Consider the following 23200-nt stretch of genomic DNA (forward strand, 5'->3'; position numbering starts at 1 on the left):
GTCATGGACCCAGTTGACCGGAGTCCGCATCGATTGCAGCTTCACCTGACTGGATATCCAGGCAAGATCCTCGAATGGTCCCACTGAGTCTGTCTCAACTCTAACGGAACACTTCGCAGGTCCGAAAACATCCTCAAACCGCAGATAAGAACCCCATCCTCCGCCCAAAAAGTTCTGCCGTGATCTCCAGACCATTCCTCTCGTTTACCAAGCTAGACGAAGCTGTTCCCAGGGTGCTCACCCCCGTCTCTTGTCCTCGGCTGTTTTTCACTCCTTTATATCAGCACAAGGAGCCCACGCATCAATCATGCATATCCTCCCCCTGCTCCTCTCAGGAGCATGCTACTCCACCATTGTCGCCGCCGCGGCCGCCCCCGCGGCGACGGTATCCCCCCTCCCCGCCTTCAACAAACAAGACCTGAGCGGGCCCGAGATCTGGGGCTCGTACAATGAAATCGAAGACTGTGAGATGCACCAAGCCATCGAGTGCCTCCACGACCAAATCTGCGCCCGCCGCAACGTGCCCATCTACGGTAAGATCCGCTGCACCATCGGCAGCTCGGTCGCCTACCTCTGCAACTACCGCAAGAAGGGCGACAAGTTCGAAGACGAGATCGAAGCCGTCGTCCGCGAGGGCAACCGCAAGAAGGAGGGCGGCGAGCTCACCTGTGACCATCGCGAGATGTACGAGGCCTGGAGGCAAATACGCATTGCCAAGGGGTCCCACACGGGCTGGTGGTATGACGGCAAGGGAAAGAAGACGTACGGGTTTGACAGGCGGTGCAAGGACGGGGAGTGCGACAACGGGTGGATGACGGGGAGCGAGTGGGAGCAGTGCACGAATATCAAGAAGAGCAATAACGACTGGCTGTTTGACTATGAGGCGCCCGAGTACCTCAATTACACGGGGAGGTTTGAGCAGCACTTGCCTGATCCGGCGAATGATTTCGAGCCGGTGTACTTCAACCCTTGGTATGAGGGGAAGAGGCCGAAATGACGATTCACGTTCTTTGTGAAGAAGTTTGGAGAGCTGCTCAAGAATACTTTTCTAGACGCGGTGGAGCGGGCGTGGGGGCTCAAGGCGCTCAAGAGGAAAAGGGCTAGGGAGAGGATGGAGAAGGAGCTGTTTGAGCAGTTCAAGCGGGAGAGGGAACTGTTTGAGCAGTGGAAGGAGGAGAGGGCGAAGAAGGAGAGGGAAGGCGGGAGCTGAATGAATGGGGAAAAAAAAGGTGAAGCTGAGGAAAGGGGTATGTGTATTTGGTTGTAGTTGGTGATTGTACAAAGATTTGATGATTGATCTACTTATGACCATTGTCATCGGATGATTGAATATACATATCCAACATATCTGATTCAGGGACGTTCAATCAACATCGCATGACATTGCATTTAATGCAAGCACGAGGTTATAAGTCGGCATGGCCAATCAGCGGACGTAACCATGATAAGCTGTGTGGCCTAATCTTATCAATCTTGCCCATCTTATCATCGCCAGCGCCAAGCCACCCATCGTTGATCGAACAGAAGTGAACCCTGTTCAGCCACGCCGGCCGCGGAAGCATTCCTCCGGTCGTCTAGCCCGGAATCTCGATTGAGCGATCTCTTTGTGCAACGATATCATTACCTCGCTGTGCTTGTTCGACTCTTGTTGAGGGAGAACAAAAGCCTAGAGCTTGGTCCCCGGCAGTTGTCCAGGCCAAGGCAGCTGCCAAGACATCTGGCGCCACCTGGTGGGGCTCTCCTAGCAATCATAATGTCATCACTTTTTCCCTTCAACTCTGCCACACTGGGCCACTTTCAACCACGGCGGCAACCACAGATCGATGCGAATGCGGCTCCATCCCGCTCTCCCCATTCCCCTTCTCCATGAGAGGACGCCCCGATCGGGGTTTGCCCCTGCACAGGGTAGCACCGCCGGAACAGAAAATGGGATGACGACTTCGACATACCGTCCATATTTTCGAGCACCTGCAGATCGTGCGTCATGACCTCAAATGTCTTTGAAGTACAGCCTCTTCTTTCCAGTAAATCTCCGCCGGATTGGGCGGGGACACCGGGATGGGAAGATCAAGTCGATGATGGGACGGTTAGAAATCTCTGAGCAGGGCACACACACCGACGGCCTGATTTCCGGCTCAAGGCTCCGACAGCTTGGGCCGCGTGGAGGTTATAAGATCAGATTCACCCTCCTGACCACTGTGTTGCTCCACGCTGTGATACATCAGACACTGCTCACACATCTGGCAAGCCGTCGGTCGCAAACATGGTCGCCTACAAGCTCTCCGCGGGCACTGCCTTGCTCTCTCTAACTGTCCGGTCTTTGGCAGTTCCTGTCGTCTCCGAGCCAACCACCACTTTTACCTCGACACCCGCCTTCACTCCTCCCGTCAGACCACACAGCAATGTTACGGATCACGGCCCATACACCGGGCCACCACCCACCACCACTGGAGCCAAGACCACCGATGTTCTTGCCCCCTCCATCCCAGCTTTGCCCCCTGGACCGAACGCGTTTGACTATCCAAGTGACGGCGAGCTGCACGCTCCACTCCCAGCACCATACACGCCTTCCGGCGGTGTGGGAACGAACGGATCCGCCCCTGTGTATCGCGTGCTCTCCGACTTTGATTACGAGTCCATTGCCCTGGCACTCTACCAAGAATGGATCGAGCTCGATCTCTTTCACTGGGGGCTTGCGACCTTTTCTGAAGAAGAGTTCGAGGAGGCTGGTCTGAAGGCTGAGGACCGCTACCTTCTCCAATTCATGGCTGAGCAAGAAGTCGGCCATGCCACTCTTCTCAGCAACATGCTCGGCCCCTCTGCTCCAGTCCAGTGCAGCTACAACTACCCAGTCACCAATGTCCGCGAGTACATTGACTTTTCCCAGAAGCTGACCCGGTACGGCGAAGCTGGTGTCTACGGCTTCCTCAACCACCTCAATGCTCATGATGTGGGACAGATGCTCCTTCAGAGCATCACCACCGAGGCCCGTCAACAGATGATCTTCCGCCAGTTCGAGGGCTTGTTTCCCATGCCCGAGTGGTTCCAGGTCGGCATCCCCCAGTCCTGGGCCTGGACCTTGCTGGCGCCTTACATCTCATCCTGTCCCGCCAACCAGACCCGCCTGGTCTGGCAGAACTTCCCTGCCCTTCACATCCTCAACCAGCCCAACCCCGCTCGCATCAATGGCTCCAACGCCTGGAATGAGACCACTGGCGGCTACACCAACACCCTCAGCACTGCCGATATTGAGGACGACGAGGACTGCATCAACAGCACTGAGGAGGGCGTGAACTGCTCCCCTGGCATCACCAACAACCGCACCAACCCTCTCTCCTACCCAGGCCGTCAGGTCTTCCTCCAGTGGGACGAGCCTGGTTTCCCTGTCGGCCCCAACAACAGCTACATCACCAGCACGAGTGCCAACCCGCCTGTCTTTGCCGCTTGGGTCAGTCAGCTCAACGTCACTTACACTCCCCTGGAGGAGATCCAGAACAACACCGCCTGGACTGTGCAGCCCAACATGGAGACGTTTGCTGGTGATCCGGCTGTCAACGGTACCATCTTTTTGGTCTTGACAGACTTGGATCTTTATGTTACTCCTTACAACCTTACCCAGCTGAACCCTCATGTGTATGCTGTGGGTATGTACCAGTCTGGTTAACATATTGAAGCACGGTGAATGTGTCGACAGTGTGGATGGACACTGCTGCCAGGCAGTGTTGCAATCATTGTTTTTGTTCTCATATACCTCTTCTTTTTAGTAATTAATTATCTCAACATATTCTCCATGGGCCGCTTCATTGCTTTTGCAAAGTTGGGAGACCGAGTCTTGTTCAGCATGAAAAGGGACGGGTGATTGTGTACCTAGGTACTTTTAGTAAAGGTAGACCGTTCAATGGGTAAGCCTCATACTGTGTCCCGTAGCATTGACCCCTAGATACGAACCGCTAACGTCATCCTGAACATGGCTCTTCTTTACGCCGGTGCGACGACCGGATGATCACTCCATCGCGGAGTCATGACAACGGAGGTATTGTTGGATGGACACAGCGAGTGAGCTGGACACCTCTCCTCCTCCTCTGCACCCCCCAAATGGTCCGAGTAATGAGTGGCTTGTAAGGTCTAGAACTCTCTACCAAAGCTTTCTCTCATGAAGTATATGCTAAGACGATCTCGTCACTTCCCGCCGACTCTCATCTTGCGGTACGGCTGTATCCGGCCATCGTCAACATCCTTGAAGATGTCTACCGCCTTGGTTTGTGACTTTAAACATCTGACACGCGGTGATGTCGCGCTGGTCGGCGGGAAAATCTCGTCCTTGGGCGAGATGATCAGCCGTCTCGCAAGCCAGGGCATTCCCGTGCCGCCTGGGTTTGCGACCACCTCTCACGCCTACTGGCAGTACGTTGACGCCAACGGGATCCGAGAGAAAATTGGTAGTTTGTTGGCGGAATGGCAGGCCGGGCGCGAGACCCTTGCCGAGACGGGCTGGGCAGTCCGTCGATTGTTCATCCGCGGCGAGTGGCCGGCTGATGCGGCGGCCGCCATCACCACCGCCTACAAGAAGCTCTCGGCCGAGGCTCGGATTGATAACCTGCCTGTTGCCGTCCGGTCCAGCGCGACGGCTGAGGATCTTCCTGACGCTAGCTTTGCCGGCCAGCTGGAGTCGTACTTGAACATTACTGGCGAAGACCGGCTTCTGGACGCCTGTCGCCGATGCTATGCCTCGCTGTTTACCGACCGAGCCATTAGCTACCGCCAGACCAAGGGATTTGACCACACCAGCATTGCCCTCTCAGTCGGTGTGCAGCAAATGGTCCGCTCGGATGCCGGTGGTTCTGGCGTCATGTTTTCCATCGACACGGAGAGCGGGTTCGACAAAGTCGTGCTCATCAACGCGGCCTGGGGTCTTGGGGAGAACATTGTGCAAGGAACCGTAAACCCGGACGAGTATCAAGTCTTCAAGCCGCTTCTGAACGACACCGGTCTGGTCCCCATCATCCAGAAGAAGCTAGGCGGCAAGGCGACCAAGATGGTCCTTGGACGGAGTCGCCACCAGCCCACTCGCAATGTTCCCACCTCCAAAGCCGAGCGCGCGGCGTTTGTTCTCACCGACGACGAGATTCTCGCGCTGGCACGCTTGGCTTGCACCATTGAGAAGCACTACGGCTGTGGGATGGACATGGAATGGGCCAAGGATGGCATCACAGGCGAGCTGTTCATCGTCCAGGCCCGACCCGAGACGGTGCACTCCCGTCAGGACCCTGCCGTCCTCAAAACGTACAGTGTCAAAAAGAAGGGGCGTGCTCTAGCCACGGGTCTGTCGATCGGTGATGCCGCGGTGGCAGGGCACCTCTGTCTCATCGAAGACGCCAAAGACATCGACAGGTTCATCGACGGCTCCATCCTGGTGACGGTGGCAACCGACCCAGACTGGGTGCCCATCATGAAGCGCGCGGCAGCCATCATCACCGACCACGGCGGCCGCACCTCCCACGCCGCCATCGTCAGCCGCGAGCTTGGCGTCCCGGCCGTGGTGGGCACAGGCGACGCCACCTACGTGCTGCACACCGACCAGGAAGTCACCGTCTCGTGCGCCGAAGGCGACGTCGGTTTTGTCTACGAGGGCGTTTCCGACATCACCACCACAACAATCGACCTCACCGACCTCCCGCCCGTCCGGACAAACATCATGCTCAACCTTGCCAACCCCTCCGCGGCATACCGCTGGTGGCGCCTCCCCGCCGACGGCATCGGCCTGGCAAGGATGGAGTTTGTCGTCTCCAACGCCATCCAGGTCCACCCCATGGCGCTGGTACATTTTGACAGGCTCAAGGACGAGAAGGTCCAAGACCAAATCGTCAAGCTGACGGTTGGGTACCCCCACAAACCGGATTACTTTGTCGACAAGCTCGCCCACGGCCTGGCGGCCCTCTGCGCGACTTTTTTCCCCAGACCGACCATCATCCGGCTCAGCGATTTCAAGACAAACGAGTACGCGGGCCTGATCGGCGGCGCTGAGTTTGAGCCTTTGGAAGAAAACCCCATGCTTGGCTTCCGCGGCGCGTCAAGGTACTACTCCCCGCGCTACCGCGACGGTTTCGCGCTCGAGTGCCGGGCCATCAAGCAGCTGCGCGAGGTGATGGGGTTCACCAACGCGGTGGTGATGGTGCCGTTCTGCCGGACGGTGGACGAGGCGAAGAAGGTGCTGGATGTCATGGCGGAGAATGGGCTGCGGCGCGGGGAGGGAGGGCTGAAGGTTTATGTCATGTGCGAGATACCGTCGAATGTTATCTTGGCCGAGAGGTTCACGGAGCATTTTGACGGGTTTTCCATCGGGTCGAATGACTTGACACAGTTGACTTTGGGGGTGGACAGGGACTCGGGGTTGTTGGCTGATTTGTTTGATGAGCAGGATGAGGCGGTCAAGTGGATGATTGCGAGGGTGATCCGGGTGGCGAGGGAGAGGGGGTCAAAGGTGGGCATTTGTGGGCAGGCGCCGAGTGATCACCCAGAGTTTGCGAGGTTTTTGGTCGAGGCTGGGATTGATTCCATTTCGGTGATTCCTGACAGCTTTCTTGCTGTCAAGAGGCATGTAGTTGATAGTGAAAAGCCCTGAGCATTCCTTGCGTAGGTATGTATGTGAAACATGTATATACAGCTCATCTCCTCACTTCTTATCCGTAAGCTCTATCGTGCTCTTCAGCCGGTGCGCAGACCTAGCAATGGCGGCATTCTCGTCACTCCCCAGCGGCATCTCAATCGTCTTCATGATCCCCTTCCTCCCCAGAACCACCGGCAGGCTGAAACAGCAATCGAATTCCGGCTGAAAATGGCTAACGGGCCTTACCTCCCTCTTGTCGAAGAGGATCGAAGCGCAGATACTCGCCACAACAGACCCAGTCCCAAACGGCGTGGCCCCCTTAGCCGTGAAGATGGTCTCGGCTCTCTCTTTACACTCTTTTGCAAGCTCCTGATGTCCAAACGTGTCGGGCGAGAGCACCTTGTCGAGGGGGATGCCGTTGATGGTCGCCGACGACCAAGCAACCACCTGACCGTCGCCATGAACGCCCAAAACAAACAGCTGGATCGAGCTGGCGGCCACCCCGGCCTTTTCAGCCAGCAAACCCCGGATCCGGACCGACTCGAGGAACGTCCCGGAGCCAAAGACCTGGAACTTGGGCAGCCCGGCAAGCTCCTGTGCAATCGAGGTGAGGAGATCGACCGGGTTGGAGACGACGAGGACGATGGTGTCTGAACGGAAGGGCGTCATGGCCTTGACCACGTTGCGGATCACCGAGGCGTTGCGGTGCATATGCTGGATGCTGGTTTCGCCTATGATTTGTTTAACAAAGGAACACAAACCGTTTTTTGGTTTGGAATGTTTCCTTACCAAACCCATATCTCGACCCTGCAGTGATAATCACAATGTCGCATTGCCCTGCCTCGTGGTGCGTAGCTGCACGAACACGCATGCCGGCACCGGTGGCGTAGGCGACGTCGGAGAGGTCACGGACCTGGGCGTCTCGAAGGTCTACCTTGACATCGACCAGGAGGAGCTCGCGCGCGACGGAGCCGAGGATGAGCGCGTAGGCGACCGCGCCGCCGACCTGGCCGGCGCCGACGATGGCGATCCGGGTGGACGGGCTGGTGGTTTCGGGGGGCATTGCTAACAAGCAGGTGGGTAGTCATCCAACTCGCAAGAGGTTGGGTGGACGAGATGTTTCTCTGGGGGTTGTTTTGGCCACTTCCACTGGTTGGTGATAACACCGGCGGGTGACCTCACCATGACCTCTGACAGGGACTGAGGATGGAAAAGGGGTCTTGTTGCCCACGATCAATCTTTCGTAGGACCGACGTCATGCAGGTAGGTAGTCCGTTTTACCACTGACTAGGACCACAGATTCTCGTCAAGAGCAAAAACGGTGTGATATTTGACCGGAGCTTCCTTCTGTTGAGAGCTAGTTCCAACAAACGACGGGAGGTTAACCTCTCCACCCCAACCCCAACCTCCTACAAGACCCCCTTTACAAAACCAAAACCAACCCAAAACCTCATCACCCACCATGATCCCCTTCATCACTCCCCCTCCCTACTCAGTAATCAACCCAACCAACCCCACCCTCGGCCCCGTCCCCAACCAACCCCTCCCCATAACCACCCCCCGTCTCCAAAACCCCTCATTCAACCCCTTGACAACCCAATCCCCCGTCCCGACCCCCGTCCCAATAACCCAAGCCCTGTCCTCCCCGTCCCCATGGACATCATACGCCTTCCTTTCCCCCCCCCGCCCGTCCCCCAACATGACAAAACTCTCCAGCACATCTGGTTGGTAGGCCTTGTTTCTTCGTAAAGTATCCGGGTGCGTGGAAGCGTCTGCCACGATGTATATGTCCTCCACATGAGGGAAGTGGAACGGCCAGAGGGGGAGCAGGTCTTCAGGAGTGAGAGTGGGATGGAACGGGATGGCGATCCGGCGGAAGGGGAGGAGGGGGGGGAGGAGGGTGGGGAGGGGGATGTTAGGGGGAAGGGAAGATAGGATTAAGGGGAGGTTGGTCAGTAGGAGGATTGTGGTTGATGGGGGGAGGTTGAGGGTTGTTTGGGAATTACCAGGGAGTAAAATTGGGAGGGGGGAGAGATTGGGTGATGGTTGGGCGGTCGGTATTCGACTTGGGGAGAGGGTTGATGGTAGGGAGAGGGAGAGGGCGGGATTGGAGGAGGGGGAGGAGGGCGAGGTTAGGGTGAGGGTTAGGGGGTAGATTTGGGTTGTTTTTTCTCGGGCGTTCATGGTTTGTGTGCTGTTTGGCTGGCTGGTGATGCTGTTTTGGCTGCTTGGTGATGCTGCTTGGATAGATGGTCATTGATTCTTCTGTGGCCTATGTTGCGGTATCCAGCTGCTGTGACGGTCGATTCGGCGGTGGAAAAAATATTGCAACCATCGTGGTTGCCAAAAGTGTAGAGTTTGGGAACTTTGCAAATACAAAGAAGGGGAAGCAGACAAAGAGCCATAGCCTACCTGTTGAACACTTCACTGTTTTGAGCTTTTCGAATCAAGGAGCTCCGCTAAGAATTCCGCAATCAGGGCTTTCTTTGTGTTGGGTTGAAACTCTGATAATTGCATGCCCCATTATGAGGTATCGACACTGAGTCTTTGATGATGATAGACATGGCGCCGAATGAACATTGCCCAATCGCGATGGGAGGAACTGCAGATTTGACAGTGCGATCGAAGAGGGTGTTCCTCAAGTAAAACAACCGAGGCGGACTAGAAACTGCCAGAGTATGTGATTGACGCTTTTTATAACAAAAAATTCTTCTGTTGTGAAGATTAGCTTGCGGAACAAGATGATTATCTGCTCGTGCTTGATCACAGTATGTCCACAAATTCAAGGGGATCGCATCTCCATGAGGAGAAATGCTCATGAGAAAACAGCAAAGCACCCCATGATATCTTACATCCGGAAGCCATCATACAAAGAGACCAAGTCAATAAACATTCTGGATGTCACCTGCTGGACGCCTGACTCTTATCAACTCGCAGCAGCTTACCAGGGACAACGCTCTCTCACCCAGGCTTCTCACACCTCACCACGTCACAGCAAATCCCATCTTGAAAGAGGTCTCTCATTCACTAGATAATGATAATTTAACCATTTAACCCAACAAATAATATTCCAGTCTCCTTTTAAAGCCCGAAGGTAAATTATATAACCCTCCGATGAATGATATCAAAAACAATACGAAATGCTCCGCAAAACCTCTAGATAACAGCCGGCGAGCTGAGCGTCAACGTCCTCGCGGACCCGCTCAGAGTGGTCCAGTAGATAGGCGGCTCGCTCCCCACAGCATCAACCGTCGTCCCCGACCCGGTAGCACCCCCCCTCACGGTCACCGGCACGGGGACGCTGCAGCTGTTCCCGTTGGCCGTGACAGTGACAGAGGTGATGGTGTTGCCGTTGGCGGCGTAGTTGTAGCGCAGCTTGGGGGCGCAGTTGCTATTTTGATGATGACGGTCAGCATTTAATCTTAAAACTTGGGGTGACACAGAAACTTACTCCAGAGTCTGGCGATCGACAAACAGCTTGCCAATGTCGTCGTGCTTCTTGGTAACAATCGGCCAGTTGGTCAACCGCGTCATCTCCTGCGCGATCACCTCGACCCAGATCTGCAGGAGAGAGAGGTTGCCGGTGACGGGGCCGACCGTGTACGAATCCACGTCGCCGGTGCGCATGTTGGCCTGGTGGAACATGAAGGGGTCGTGGTGGAGGCCGAGGAGGTAGCGGGTGTTGACGGCGCGGGCATCGTTGATGAGGTTGGCAAAGGTGCCGCTGCCGCCCGAGGTGTCGATCCACTCCTGCGTGGTGCAAAAGGCCGTGTCGCAATTATAATAGATGGTGGTGGCCCAGCGTGGGATGATGGTCAGGCCGGCGTAGCCGTTGTCGGCGACGTTGGAGATGCGAGGCCAGAACGAGTTGGACGGGTGGCGGAGGGGGGGCCGGGTGTTGTCGCCGACGACGTAGCGGATGCCGTTGTCCCACCAGGCGCGGATGACATCGCCGTTGTGGAGGCCGGTGATGGCAGGAGGAACAAGGCCGGCTTGGGAGACCTTGCTGGCTGTCCAGAGGCCGAGCTGCTGGAGCCAGGCCTTGTTGAACTTGATCTCCTTGTCGGCGTCGGAGTAGGTGGCGTTGTTGAGCTCCAGGTGAGTGAAGGTGTGGGACAGGTGGGCAAAGGTGTTGGGGTTGGTGTTGAACCAGGTGGCGAGGGGATCCAGCTTGGCACAGGTCAAGGACCACGGATAGGTCGTCCAGCTGCTGGGCCAAACATTGGTTCCGGTGCCGAGAGGTTTCTGGAACTCGAGAGGAGTGTCGGGTGGTGTATCGTACCACACGGGCTCGTTGGGATTGCACGTGGTGGTTCCGCCGGGCTGAGTGATGGCGTTCTCGATGTCACCGTTGCCGTTGTGAGCAATCTCGACAAAGTAGTTGGACCCGGCAGGAAGACGGGAGTTGAGGTTGGTTTGCCAGGTAGCATGCTGGACCATGTCGCTCACGCGAGCACGGAACTCGGTGTTGACTGGGCGGTACAAGCCCGTGGCCAAGTGCATGTCATCCACCTGCGTGCTTAGATAGATCTTGCGCTTTCCGAGGACTGAAGGATGACCGAGTCAGCATTTTCAGGCAGGTATCGACAAGAAAACGAAGAGCACTTACAGACACCGCGGGTCAACCAGTGGATGTAGGCGTGCTGCAGGAAGTTGGGACCCTGGGCCCAGTCGGTAGCCCACGACATGAACCAGACCATCTGCTTCCGACGTCCATAGTCGTTGATGATGGCAGCAGTCGTGGTGGTGGTGAAGGTGCCATCCGAAGAAGGAGCAAAAGTAGCCACCTGCTTGGCAAGGGTAGAGTTGATGATGGTGGCTGGGTAGTGCCAGAGACCTTGTGTGCTCACACCAGCACCGCTGCGTGCATGGTTAGCCGGGCTGTGCTTCGTGATATCTCAAGGTTGGCAGGCACTCACGTCTTGATGTTGGCCGTGGGGAAATCAGTGGTCGAGCTGATGCTGACGAGCTGCTCGACGCCCGTGTTGCAGCACCCAGCATTCGGGACGGCAAGAGTGACACCAAGATCGGTGCTGGGGAACACATCGAGACGCACCATGCGAGCTCCGAAGGTGGTCTGGTAGTTGTAGATGGTCTGCCATTGGGCGGGGGTGACGGCGCTGCCCCAGCCACCGGGAAGGTTATAGGCCAGCTCGCTGAGCACAATGAAGCCACCGTAGTTGCCGGACTCTGCTGAGGAGTTGAGCGGAGGCAGAGTGGCACCGGACTGAGGTACAAGGAGGACCTCGTATGGGATGCCGTAGCCCTGGAGGCCAGAGGTGGCCGAGGTGGCGGAAGCGGCATCACGGGCCAGGACCAAGATGGTATTGGAGGTGGAGAGGGCAGCCTTCACACAGGCACCTTGACCTAGCGCCAAGATGCCTCCGAGAACTGCTGCAGCCCTACGGAAGATCATGATGGGGAGAGCGTGAAAGGAGCGAACAAGGAGCGAACGTCTGAAGGGCGACTGACTGGCCCAAACAATGACCGATACCGTGAGGCAAGGCAAACTCCCTGACCTGCCGGGTAACAAGGTGCGACAGGAACGAGTGTCGTTGGTGCTTGATGGTGGTTCCGAACAGGTTGGGTTGGATCTCGAATAAGTACTGGCGGCCAGCTTCGACCGAGACTACGCCCCTCTTTCTCAGCCTCTCGCTCGGATTGTGAGAAGTGAGCAAAGCTAGCGAACGTGGGTGATCTGGACGGGCCCCCTTGCCAGCCACAAGCTGCCAGTATTGGATTTGTTACCCTACACAGTACGGCACTGACTGACCAAAAGGAAATGAGGTGTGGTCCTTGGTGGCCCTTGGTGTTCCGGATGGCTTTCGGGGGGCGACGTCGGCGAGGGCACAAACTATTGGATTTCTTCTTTTCCAACTCCTGTGCCTGAAGGCAAAGACATGAGGGATTCGGCTTGCACGGCGTGGACGCGCCGAGAAGAGGCGCTGACGGTGCTACACCACAGCGGACAACAAGATTACCCTATTTGGACGTTCAGGCCGCAATATCAAGACCGAGAACAAGAAAGAAAAGGAGCTAAGGGGAACACGAAGTGCGTGACATGTGGACGTCTGGTGTGGACCGGACGTTTGAACGTCGACATGGACCCGGGGATCCGACACCGTCGTCGAAGGGTGCCTGCTGGGCCCGGGTGCATGCGAGTGCGATACGTGAGTGGCCGGCCGGTGGAACTTTGCTTTTCCAGCTTCCAACGGACGGCAGTCAGCGACAGCCACGCTAGGCCCTATGGACCATTGATGTATGATGTTGGTCATGGGCCGGTGCTGGTGGGTATCCAGTCGTTCGGAGCCTTGCGTACAGGAATGCGAAGAACCAATATTCCCTCGGAATGGCCCAATGAATGCGTCGGTGACAGCCGCGAATAGAGCCCTAATGCATGGCTGGCCGACTCTGAGCTGGTCTCTTGACTCACTTGAGCCCCCGGCAAGGTAAGACTTCCATGGTTGGAAGACTGGAAGAAGCCGTCGTCGTCGTCATCATCATCATCATCTTGACACTTGTTTGATGACTGAACAAGGGAGACGAAAAGAAAACCACGCAAAAAAACTGCAGAATTTGCAGAATAAAAGACATGGACCCATTTCAGCTCATGTAAGCCGTCGGCTATCACTCTAGAATCAGGCACATTCAGGCTCAACAACAGCGCAACAACAGCCGGAAGTAGAACCTCGACCCCAAAGAAAAGAAAAGAAAAAGCAAGTGTGGGGAAGAGGGAAAAGAGGGAGGGGACCCTTGACCGTCGAGGTTGCATCGGCCGTCATCTTTGGGCGTCTGGGGGGCGTCTGGAGAGATCGGCGTTATGCATCTATCGTGAGACCCCTCGACCTCATGGGTGTTCGGAACGGACCTCTAGCTCTTGTGTTCCCCTGTCAGCCCGCCCCTCCCCTGCCCCTCCTCCCCTGTCAACGTGGAATCTTGGCAGCCATCTTTTCCGCTTCGGTGCCGTCGCAGGGCGGCTGGAGGGAGGGGGGGCCAGCCACGAATCCTACCCCACCGGCCATCACAGACACGACTACCACCACCTCAGCGACAGTGGCAGCGATTTGTCTTTCTGTCTGTCGATCTCTCTCTCCTCGGTGACGCCCGCCAGTCGCAGCGCGCAGCGTGGACGAGACCGAGACGTCTCGAAGACGGTCGACCGTCGTCTCCATCACAAATACCATTTCCACCTTGAGCGCGTGGGCGTGGATGTGTCTCTCGGCAGGGCGCAAAGCCGAAACTCGTATCCCGATTCTCGAACGTCTTTTTTTGGCATGTCATCTCTGCCGCCAAACCCGCCTGAAAGTGAGTAGTAGTGAGTCGCTGTCTGTCTCGTCTGGCCGCTGCCTGCATTCTGCCATCTCTATCGAGCCTCCATTCCTCTCTGTTGCCTGCCCCCCTCACACCCGACTCCGAGGGCTGCCAAGATCTTCAATCCGATCATTCCTCCGGCACTTCGCATTGGAATTCTTGCTGTTTCACGCGCGCCGCAGGCTTTGCTGATTGCCTCGTTTGTTGTCTGCTGTTTTTCCAGGCCAATACCTACCCCTCCAACTCTTTGTCCCTCCTCGTCTCGCCACCGACGCCATCTCCCCTCACCGCTCACACACCAGCAACCCTCTCACCTGTGGCCACCGGCACAACAGAGAATGGAGGGTAAAGAGGGCAGGTTGCGGAGGAATAGTAGGGAATCGAGGCTGTCACGCCGGCAGAAGCTGGTGCTGGCTGCCGTGGCCGCCGTGTTGATCATCGTCCTGATTGTCGGCCTCGGCCTCGGCCTCGGTCTGAAGAACCGGGGCGGCGGCGGAGGAGACGACGATTCACTACCACCGGCTCCTCAACCCACCGCCATCTGGCAGCCCAAGGTCAACACGTCATGGCAGATCATCCTCAACGCGAAGCTCGACATTGACCCCAACAACCCTGCTGTCGAACCCGACGTCGACGTGTACGACATTGACATGTTCATGCACCAAAACTCGCGTGCCGTGTCGAGTCTGCACAAGCTCAACAAGAAGGTCATCTGCTACTTCAGCGCCGGGTCCTACGAGAAGAACCGTCCTGACTCGTCCAAGTTCCCCGAAGAGGACATCGGCCTTGTCCTGGACGGGTGGCCGGACGAGAGATGGCTCAACATCAGCAGCCCGGCGATCAGGGAGATCATGGTCGGCCGCATCGAAATCGCCAGCAGGATGGGCTGCGACGCTGTCGACCCTGACAATGTCGATGGGTACCAGAACGAGAACGGGATGGACCTGACACCGGAGGATTCCGTCTCCTTCATGACCTTCCTCGCCGACGAGGCTCACAAGCGCAACATGGCCATCGGCCTCAAGAACGCCGGCGACATTGTCAAGACGATGCTGCCGCGGATGCAGTTTGCCGTCAACGAGGAGTGCGCCGAGTTCAATGACTGCAGGACCTTCTCTCAGTTTGTCGACGCGGGCAAGCCCGTGTTCCACATTGAGTACCCCGAAGGAGCTCCGTTCAACACCAACGCCGAGCAAAAGCAGGCGTACTGCAACGCCCCGGGCGCGAATGGGTTCAGCACCATTCTCAAGGGGATGAACCTCAATTTTGGGGCTGAGTACTGCGATGGAAGGCAGGTGAGGACAAAGGTGCTGCGGCGGTTTTCCTCTGGCCGATAATTATGATTGCGTTGAAGATCATCATCTCTCTTTGCTTTCTTGTTTTACTTTGCCGCACACACACACACACACACACACATACACACATACCAGAGCCACGCACACCATCATCATCCCTGGGGTGCCGCGTCCCTCCTCCCCGCTTTTTGCATCATTTCACATCATGTCTCCACCTTGGCTTTTTTTTGTGGTGCGGACATTTTTTTATTTTCTTTTGTTTTCTTAGATCAAAAGAGCTGCAATAGACCATTTCTCCCCACCACTACACACCACCACACACCACCACCTCTCTTTTTTCTCCACCTTATCATTTACCCCGACTCCAACTCCCGCACGCGAATACAACCTCACCTCTCTCTACCTTATCTCACCCAATTAATATAAACTTTTTATTTTTTGATTTATTTATTTATTTTTCTTCCCCATCAAAATGGGCACCAAAATGACCAAACTCTCTTCTCCCTCCCAAAACAACAACAAAGCCCTCATCCTCCTCCCCCTCTACATCTACCCCTCCCCCGACGCCTGGACCCCCCTGCTGCTCGCCGCAAACCGGCACCCCACCCTCCAGTTCCTCGTCGTCGTCAACCCGTCCAATGGCCCCGGGGAGGGCGACAGGCCGGACGAGAACTACGTCCGGGTGCTTCAACAACTGAGGGATGTGGAAAATGTAAAGTTGGTGGGGTATGTCTACTGCAGCTATGGGAAGAGGGAGCAGGGAGAGATGAGGAGGGATATAGAGAGGTATAAAGTTTGGGGGTGTGAGAAGAGGGGTTGCGTAAGTCCACAAACAAACAAAAAAAAACACAGTGCGGGGGGTGGTACACACTGGCTAATGATAATGAAAATAGGGCGTGGATATCAAGGGGATTTTCTTTGACGAGGCGCCTGCTGATGGGGGCCATGTGGGGTATATGGCTGAGGCCGCGGGGGAGGTGAGGAGTGCGCTTGGGGAAGACGCGGTGGTGGTGTATAACCCGGGGGTTTTTCCTGATCAGGGGTATTGGGAAAAGGGGGATTACGTGGTTGTTTTTGAGAATGTAGCCAGGGAGTGGTGGGGGGGTTATGTGAGGGAGAATGTGAAGAAGTTACCAAAAGAGTTGAGGGAGAGGAGTGTGGTTATTGCGCATAGTTGTCAGGGAGACGAAAAAGAGAGGATATTGGCGGATGTGAGGAGGGAGCGGTGGGGGGCGCACTTTTTGACGGGGGAGGGGGGGTATGAGAGTTGGGATGGGGGTTGGGGGGGGTATGTGGGTGAGGCGGATGAGGAGTGGGATGGGGAGGAAGAGGGGGGGTGTTGTTGATGATGGAGAGAGATGGTTAGGTTGGGTTGGGTGGGCGATGATAGACCGGGGGCAGGTGGAATATTCGGCGTCATCTATATTTTAGACAAAGGGGCTAGTTTCGTTTCGCTAATCTGTAGAAATCCCATCTTTTATGTCCACATGGTAACTTTTAGCGACTATTTCCCGCTAGTTCTAGGCTTGAGTCTCATTGTAATGATGGACTACATGGCTCTTGTTATGACGTTTTAGGGCTTGAGTCTATTGTCATGCATCTAACCTTTGTTGTAAACAAGCGAGAGCTGTAAGGTTCTAGACTTGAACTAACTGCCTGCTTCATTCTGTCTATTTACTGCAAGGCGAGGCAAACAATAAGCTTTCATGCAGTCATTCGAAACCCTCCATGCATTGTTTTCTGTCGTTCTACAACCCATCTAAGGTATCCATCATGAAGCATCTATCTACCCGATGGTTGCAAAGCCATATTGGATTCCTGCATCGACGACACACCTAACCCATCTGCAGCAAAGCCTAGACCTTGACGTTTTTTGATAACTGGGGTTTTTTGCTGCAAAGTTACAATCAATCCATTCCTTGCCGCCTCACTACCAGGTAAGGTTCTTTCGCAGAGATTCTAGACCTTGCACGGCCATCAATCGCGATTGGGCGCCACGTTTTTCTCAGGAGATGCTATGATTGGTGATGGGGAAAGTGTACTGCCACTTTTGACTTCAGCTGGTGTGTGTTGGTGAGGGATTATTGAGATCTAGAATTCCTCACTGCTGGGCAAGCCAAAAAAAAAAAAAAAAAAAAAAAAAAAGAGAAGTTTTCATGATGAGGGCTTGGAGGCGAAGTTTACCTGGTCCATCCAAGCTGGGGCCGCGCACTTCGTGTTGGTGATGATGGCTTGTAGCTCAACCCCCCAGTATGTTCCTTGTTTTGTGATACTGTGATGCAAAGTTTGTATTCCACCACATGCTTTCGAATTGCGTGTTTCCTTTACGGTGTTAGTCTGGTGGTGTGGTTGAACAAGGACGAAAACACACCCACAGCACACGCACCCCGCGCACAAACTCGATGCGGCGGGGATGGAAGTGGACAAGAACCTGTTTCTCGGGACGGGATTGTGGTGTCTGTGTTTGTGTTTTTGGTGACTATTGGTTGTGTATCTTGCTAGTAGGTAGCTAGGTAGGTAGAAAGTGTTCTGTTTTGGAACACTCCAGAGGATTGACGACCACCAAGTTCACCGCCGTCATCTTTGCACACGCAAACATAAGGCTCGAACGCAATGAGGTCATCTTCAAGATGGTGGTGCCATGGCTCATGCGTGTGATGGGTAAATAGTCCGGTCCTAGGGAATGTGTTGTCACCTTTCTCTCCCGGTACCAGGTAAAGCAGCTGAGAGCACTTCGGCAACCAAGCCTCTATTGATCTTCTCCGTACATGTCTTTTGTGTCTGGTGACCGGATAATTTTGGGAGCTGAGTTGCCTGCTTTCCTCATCACATCTTTCCAGCTTGCATCTACAGGTACCTACGTACATCATGTAGCTCTGAGGTCTGTACAATAAAGTATGCATGCATTCTGCAAGAGGGCTGACTGGGGTGTGGGATGCAATCTACTCTTCGTATTTCACATCTGCTGTGTGTGTGTGTGTGTGTATGCGTTGTTCGTTACCGGCCCTTTTTCAGCCAATCCTGCTGTTACGCTGTTGTTACCGGCCTCAAGGTTGTGTAATCACGGGCCCCTTTTCGACGTTGATGATGACTGGACGAGGTGAATGGTCTGACCTGAGAGCGAGAAAAAACTGTTTCCGTGAATCACGACAACTGAAGAAAACAAAAAGTGAGATGTGAGAGGTGGGGAACTCTCCCCGAAGGATTTTGCTACAAGTGGAAAGATCTTTGTGTGATGACCAATTTTTTGTTGACGTGGTCAACAGTTGCTCCATAGGGCAGACGTCACCACCACCGATTGGCATCGGGTCCTGGCCTGCCCGGCTGTCGAGATGCCGAGGTTCCCATGAGGTGGTTTCGGGAAACTCGGTGAGGTGGTGATTATGATGGGCGAACAAGCATTCGAGTGGCTTTTTGGTTTACGAGGTGCAATGCATGAGCTGGGGGTAAACCTGCTTTAAACCTGGAAGGCTGAAGTGCTGGAGCTTCAATAGCGCCATGTGTGTTGGTGAATTTGGAGACATGTCGATCATGAGGTTTATTTTGGGGTAAGGTGTGCGGAGGTGGAGGCCGGCGAGTGGAGGTGAGGTGGTGAGGTTGGATGGCCATCAGATCGCCGTAGTTCCCGTTCCCACGGCCGAATGCGCCCCCCATGTTCGCCTCATTGTTTTTTCTCCACAACTCTGTTCCTGGATAAATGCAAGGGAAATGTGACGGGTCACTTCTGTACCCCCTGGCTCATTCACACCCCTTTAATTGCAAGAGAGGGGTGCCGCGCGGTTCATCCACGATTTTGCTTTCTGTGGTTGGAGGGTCCGAGGACCAGGGAGAGAGGAAGCGACAGGACAGGGGACAGGGGACAGGGGGCAGGGGGAGCTTCAGGGGGGGTTGGATATTCGGGTCGGTGGGTGGATGCGGTGGGCTACCTTACACCAGGAAGGAGGAGGGGGGGGGTGGGATGTGCCGCAAGAAGAAAACGTTGGCGTGATTCCATTTTGACGTGCCATCGAAAACGGAGTTCCGCTGTACTACGCCCGACGTTCGATTACACAAGGTGATGGGTTGATTCTCGGAAACTTTGGGCTCCCAGGCTGAGCTTTGTCTTACCTCAGCCATAAACACTCAAAAGTTCTCGTCAGTGATGTGTCAATCGGTCTCAGTCCAGTAGAAATGGGAGGGGCAGCACGGCAGCGGAAGAGTGGGAACATGTCTTCTGTGCCTTGTGCCTGGCGTCGTGCCTGGACTGTTCCGTCAGCCGCCTCTGGCGCAGAAGCTCGGGTCAGAACTCAGAAAAGTAAAAACAAAAAAAAAACAAAAAAAAAAAGGTGGTGTTGTAGGGCGGGAGCAGCCACCGCCGTCCACGGCGTTAACTAGTCGCCACGTCAAAAAGCAGAGCTGAGGGCGAAGGCGGGGCTAGAACTGGGGAGCTTACTCTGATGTGCTTGGATATATTGATACCCTCATAGCCAAGATTTCTTGAGCAGCAGAATTTGCGCGTCCAAAACCACACCACCATCTCATCTCATCGCCCCAAGTGCTGCTGCTACCTCGGCCTGATTCGCTCGCTTGCCCAGCATGAAGCTCTCATTGGTTGCTGTTACAGTTGCTGCTGCCTTCTCGTCGACGGTGCTGGCTCACTCGAGCTCACCGGCCGACGTGAACATGCTGGAGATGCGAGCTGCCAAGGGCAAAGGCAAGCACAACAAGCACGAACACCCCAAGCATGACTTTCGTCTGGCTTGTGTTTGCGAGCCCGACCGGTGTCCGACGTTTCTGCAGGGCAAGTCCGTGAGTTTGCTCTCTTACATCTACACTGTTCTGCCGGCAGCGTCAGAGTCGTAGTATGGTATCCATGCTGACTTATCTCGATGTTGATATTACCATAGCTGTGCGAGTGCAAGGCAGCCCACCTCGAGGGATGCTACTTGAAATCGCAGAGAGGATGCCCAAAGCCCTCGGCTAAGGTAAGATTTTTTTTCTTTCTTTCTTTCTTTGTTGTGTTGACGTGGCCGGTCGCGTGCCTCCGTCAGGGTCTCGTTCGCTCAATCTATCCAAAGTATTCTGCGCAGAAATCGAACAGTTGCTGACGATCATGGCCTTGAACAGAAGTGTTGAATGCAGGAGGATCGCTTGGCATGTGAAGCTAGCGGCCTAGGGCTGCAGGGGTCGAGGAGAGAAGTTGAAGGGGGAAAATATTTCAACAGAAGAAATGTAATTGGTTAAAAAAGTTGGAGAGTGTGTTCCCCGGTGCCGTTTGTGCCGAGGCCAGCCGTGTTCGCATGTAGCAATTGACAGCAATTAATCTCTATTTCTTGGGGGACGCGCAACCAGGAAGGTCCAATATAAGCTTCCCCAACACTACCGGGCACATTTCTTGAAGAAAATACAAGCTCTTGACAAGAAAATGACAAGAAGGGACAAGCCCTGGGCGAGATCCACACGCAAGAGAGTCCAAGACAACGCCAAGGTGTCGTATATAAGTGTAGAAAAGACATGGGACGGGAGCACGGGAGTTGAACAATTGCATTGTGCATTTCATTTTCCTTTATTGCTTTGCTAAGTAGGTATAATGTGTATCCTTATTCCGTAGCCTAATGTACTGTAAAAATGACAAAAGAAAACAAAAGACAGTCGCAGCCATTTTTAGGAAACCTAGGAAATCCCAATGCAAATCCCTTTCCTCGTTTAGACAGAAAATGAAATGAAACAGTGTATGTGTGTGTGTGTGTGTGTTTGTGCCCTTTTCAGGTGTGTGTGAGGTGAGGTGTGTCAGTTGAGGTTGCCCTGGGTCTGGCAGGTGGCAGAGGGCAGAGATGTGTGTGCCGCGTCCCACTCACTCAGCTGTCGACCCTTGTCCGGGACTCCAAAACACCGCAACGTCAAACGACCACCGCGACCGACCCTCCATCAAACAGATCAATCAAATCAATCAATCAATCAATCAATCGCCAATTTTACCCATTAGCATTATTACCCCATCGAAGAAAGGAAAAAAAAAATACCGACATCCACCCGACCCCGAAACGAAACCACATCCTCGAAGGGAATCAGTCGCTTGGCTTGGCTTTGGCTTGGCTTGCTTTGGCCTGACAGGACGGGATGGACATCACACCTTGACTGACTGCTGCTGCTGCTGCTGCAGCCCCAAGGTCCTCTCGACAAAGTTCCACAGATCTGATGCGCACTGGGCGACGCTCTCCCGCGGTGACCACCCCAGCTCCTTGCTGGCTCGCTCGGTAGACGCCACGCAGACGCCAACGTCTCCTGGTCTTCGTCCGGCCCAGTCCAGTGAGACAGTCCTTTTCGATGCGGCCTCGAGGCTCCGGACTGCTTCGAGCACAGTGGTGCCCGTGCCGCTCCCGAGATTGAAGGCGCGGAACCCTGTCCCCCCCCGATCGCCGTTCCACCCGAGCGCCGAGATGTGGCCCCGCGCCACGTCCAGGACGTGAATGTAGTCTCGAACCGCCGTGCCGTCCCGCGTCGCCCAATCTGTGCCGAATACGTTTAGCCTTTCCCTCTGCCCCGTCAGCACCTGTGTCAGCACGGGGTACAGGTTGGTCGCCTCCCCCCGCGGGTTCTCCCCCAGCAGTCCCGACGGGTCGCAGCCAACGGGGTTGAAGTAGCGCAGTGCCACGATGCGCCAGGCCGGGTTCGCGGCCGCCACATCTGCAAGAATAGCTTCGCTGAAGTACTTTGTCCGCGCGTAGGGGCACGACAGGCCCACCGCCGACGGCTGCGTCACGATGCGCTCGCCCGTCGACTCGTCGACCCGCTCCTCGGCGTGGTGGATCAGGTCCGACTCCCGCAGCGGCTCGCCCGTGTTGGCCTTGGACCCATACACGGTCGCCGAGCTGCTGAAGATAAAGTTGTGGATGTTGTACTTGTCGAGCTGCTGGAGCAGCGATACGAGCCCGCAGACGTTGTTCTGGTAGTACTGCAACGGCCGCCGTATCGACTCCTCGACCGACTTGTAAGCCGCAAAGTGGATCACCCCCTCGATGCGGGACTGGTACGTCATGCGCTGCCTGCCGCTGCCGTCGATCGACATGACAAGGTCCGTGTAGCTCTCGATGAGGAACCGCATCGATCGGCTGCGATAGTCAAGACGGTGGAAGTGGATCAAGGGCATCCTCCTGCCATTGGCCTTGCAGTGCTTGGCCGTCAAGGTCTTGATGCTGTCCAGGATGGTCTGGTAGCTGTTGCTGAGGTTGTCGACAATGATGACTGCAAGACGGCACGGTTAGCATGAGACGGCAGAAAAGGTGGGAGAGAGAACAATACCATTGTGCCCCTCTCTTAGGAGCTCCAACACGGTGTGTGATCCGATATACCCAAGACCCCCGATGACGAGGGTGAACTTGGGGCTGCCAGCTTCTTGTTCACGACCACCAAGTGGTGATGGGGTACGATCAATGTCGAAGCCATCCTCAGACAAGTCGGGACTAGTGAGCGGCGAGCTCGCGGCGGGTGAGTCCGACGGCGAGGAAGAGCTCACCGAGTCTGCGTAGTGGTCGTTGTCCATGTCGTCAAGTCCGCTGGGAGGTTGAACAGGTAGGTTGTCGATGGAGTACCCGGGCCACATGCTTGCTGCTTCTGGTTGTGTGTGTGTGTGTGTGTGTGTGTGTGTGTATGGTATATATGGGAGGCTTGATAGGGCTAACGAAGCATGCAAGGACAGAATAGGGATGTCAGGCTTGGTATTTAAAAACACGGTACCGGGGCTGCCGTGACTGCGGAAGAAAGCTCACTGATGAGACATATGAATCACGGCAAAGGGAAAAATTAGGCCGGCTTTATCAGCCTGACTCTGCCAGCCAGCAACAAGGTGCTATTCTGGGCAGTGGAGTCCTCGCTTTGCTCCATGTGTCCCGGTACTCCGGGAGCCCTACTTCCACGGCACCATGCACGACCACTGCGGCAATGGTTCAAATGGAAGCATTGGCCGCAACCGGATGGGCAAGACCTTCTGCCAGACTGTCCAGAACTG

General features: G+C 55.3%; 10 protein-coding genes across 10 annotated transcripts; 6 read left to right on the plus strand and 4 right to left on the minus strand.

Annotated features, from left to right (window-relative positions):
* Positions 1–307: 307 nt before the first annotated feature.
* TRP2_2 (anthranilate synthase component 1) lies at positions 308–997 on the plus strand (the record flags this gene model as incomplete). Its single annotated transcript, XM_062889677.1, has 1 exon — positions 308–997. The coding sequence occupies one exon, from the start codon at positions 308–310 to the stop codon at positions 995–997; it is 690 nt and encodes a 229-aa protein (XP_062743189.1).
* Positions 998–2263: 1266 nt separating this feature from the next.
* On the plus strand, positions 2264–3664 carry QC762_402260 (uncharacterized protein; the record flags this gene model as incomplete). The annotated part of the gene is made up of 1 exon (XM_062889676.1): positions 2264–3664. One exon carries the CDS (start codon positions 2264–2266, stop codon positions 3662–3664), a length of 1401 nt encoding a protein of 466 aa, XP_062743190.1.
* A 579-nt stretch (positions 3665–4243) lies between these two features.
* Positions 4244–6622, plus strand: QC762_0063290 (uncharacterized protein; the record flags this gene model as incomplete). The annotated part of the gene is made up of 1 exon (XM_062883638.1): positions 4244–6622. The coding sequence occupies one exon, from the start codon at positions 4244–4246 to the stop codon at positions 6620–6622; it is 2379 nt and encodes a 792-aa protein (XP_062743191.1).
* A 51-nt stretch (positions 6623–6673) lies between these two features.
* Positions 6674–7318, minus strand: QC762_0063300 (uncharacterized protein; the record flags this gene model as incomplete). Its single annotated transcript, XM_062883639.1, has 1 exon — positions 6674–7318. One exon carries the CDS (start codon positions 7316–7318, stop codon positions 6674–6676), a length of 645 nt encoding a protein of 214 aa, XP_062743192.1.
* A 777-nt stretch (positions 7319–8095) lies between these two features.
* QC762_0063310 (uncharacterized protein) lies at positions 8096–8791 on the minus strand (the record flags this gene model as incomplete). The annotated part of the gene is made up of 1 exon (XM_062883640.1): positions 8096–8791. The coding sequence occupies one exon, from the start codon at positions 8789–8791 to the stop codon at positions 8096–8098; it is 696 nt and encodes a 231-aa protein (XP_062743193.1).
* Positions 8792–9269: 478 nt separating this feature from the next.
* QC762_402230 (uncharacterized protein) lies at positions 9270–13332 on the minus strand. The gene is given in 7 exon segments (XM_062889675.1): positions 9270–9319; positions 9375–9654; positions 9663–9998; positions 10059–11154; positions 11217–11467; positions 11527–12803; positions 12927–13332. Coding segments are annotated over 4 exon segments (2079 nt in total). The 5' UTR covers positions 12024–12803; positions 12927–13332; the 3' UTR covers positions 9270–9319; positions 9375–9654; positions 9663–9763.
* A 247-nt stretch (positions 13333–13579) lies between these two features.
* Positions 13580–15255, plus strand: QC762_402220 (uncharacterized protein; the record flags this gene model as incomplete). The annotated part of the gene is made up of 2 exons (XM_062889674.1): positions 13580–13912; positions 14270–15255. The coding sequence occupies exons 1-2, from the start codon at positions 13882–13884 to the stop codon at positions 15253–15255; spliced, it is 1017 nt and encodes a 338-aa protein (XP_062743195.1). The 5' UTR covers positions 13580–13881.
* A 430-nt stretch (positions 15256–15685) lies between these two features.
* QC762_402219 (uncharacterized protein) lies at positions 15686–16559 on the plus strand (the record flags this gene model as incomplete). Its single annotated transcript, XM_062889673.1, has 2 exons — positions 15686–16033; positions 16107–16559. The coding sequence occupies 2 exons, from the start codon at positions 15686–15688 to the stop codon at positions 16557–16559; spliced, it is 801 nt and encodes a 266-aa protein (XP_062743196.1).
* Positions 16560–18082: 1523 nt separating this feature from the next.
* QC762_402210 (uncharacterized protein) lies at positions 18083–22982 on the minus strand. Its single transcript, XM_062889671.1, has 3 exons — positions 22495–22982; positions 19646–22437; positions 18083–19451 (listed from the first exon to the last, which is right to left on the minus strand). Exons 1-2 carry the CDS (start codon positions 22793–22795, stop codon positions 21320–21322), a joined length of 1419 nt encoding a protein of 472 aa, XP_062743197.1. The 5' UTR covers positions 22796–22982; the 3' UTR covers positions 18083–19451; positions 19646–21319.
* Positions 19342–20580, plus strand: QC762_402215 (uncharacterized protein). The gene is made up of 3 exons (XM_062889672.1): positions 19342–20001; positions 20100–20177; positions 20320–20580. Exons 1-3 carry the CDS (start codon positions 19789–19791, stop codon positions 20326–20328), a joined length of 300 nt encoding a protein of 99 aa, XP_062743198.1. The 5' UTR covers positions 19342–19788; the 3' UTR covers positions 20329–20580.
* Positions 22983–23200: the final 218 nt, after the last annotated feature.

This window comes from Podospora pseudocomata, chromosome 4 (genome assembly GCF_035222375.1).
Source record: "Podospora pseudocomata strain CBS 415.72m chromosome 4, whole genome shotgun sequence".
In the NCBI taxonomy this organism is placed as follows: Eukaryota; Fungi; Ascomycota; class Sordariomycetes; order Sordariales; family Podosporaceae; genus Podospora; species Podospora pseudocomata.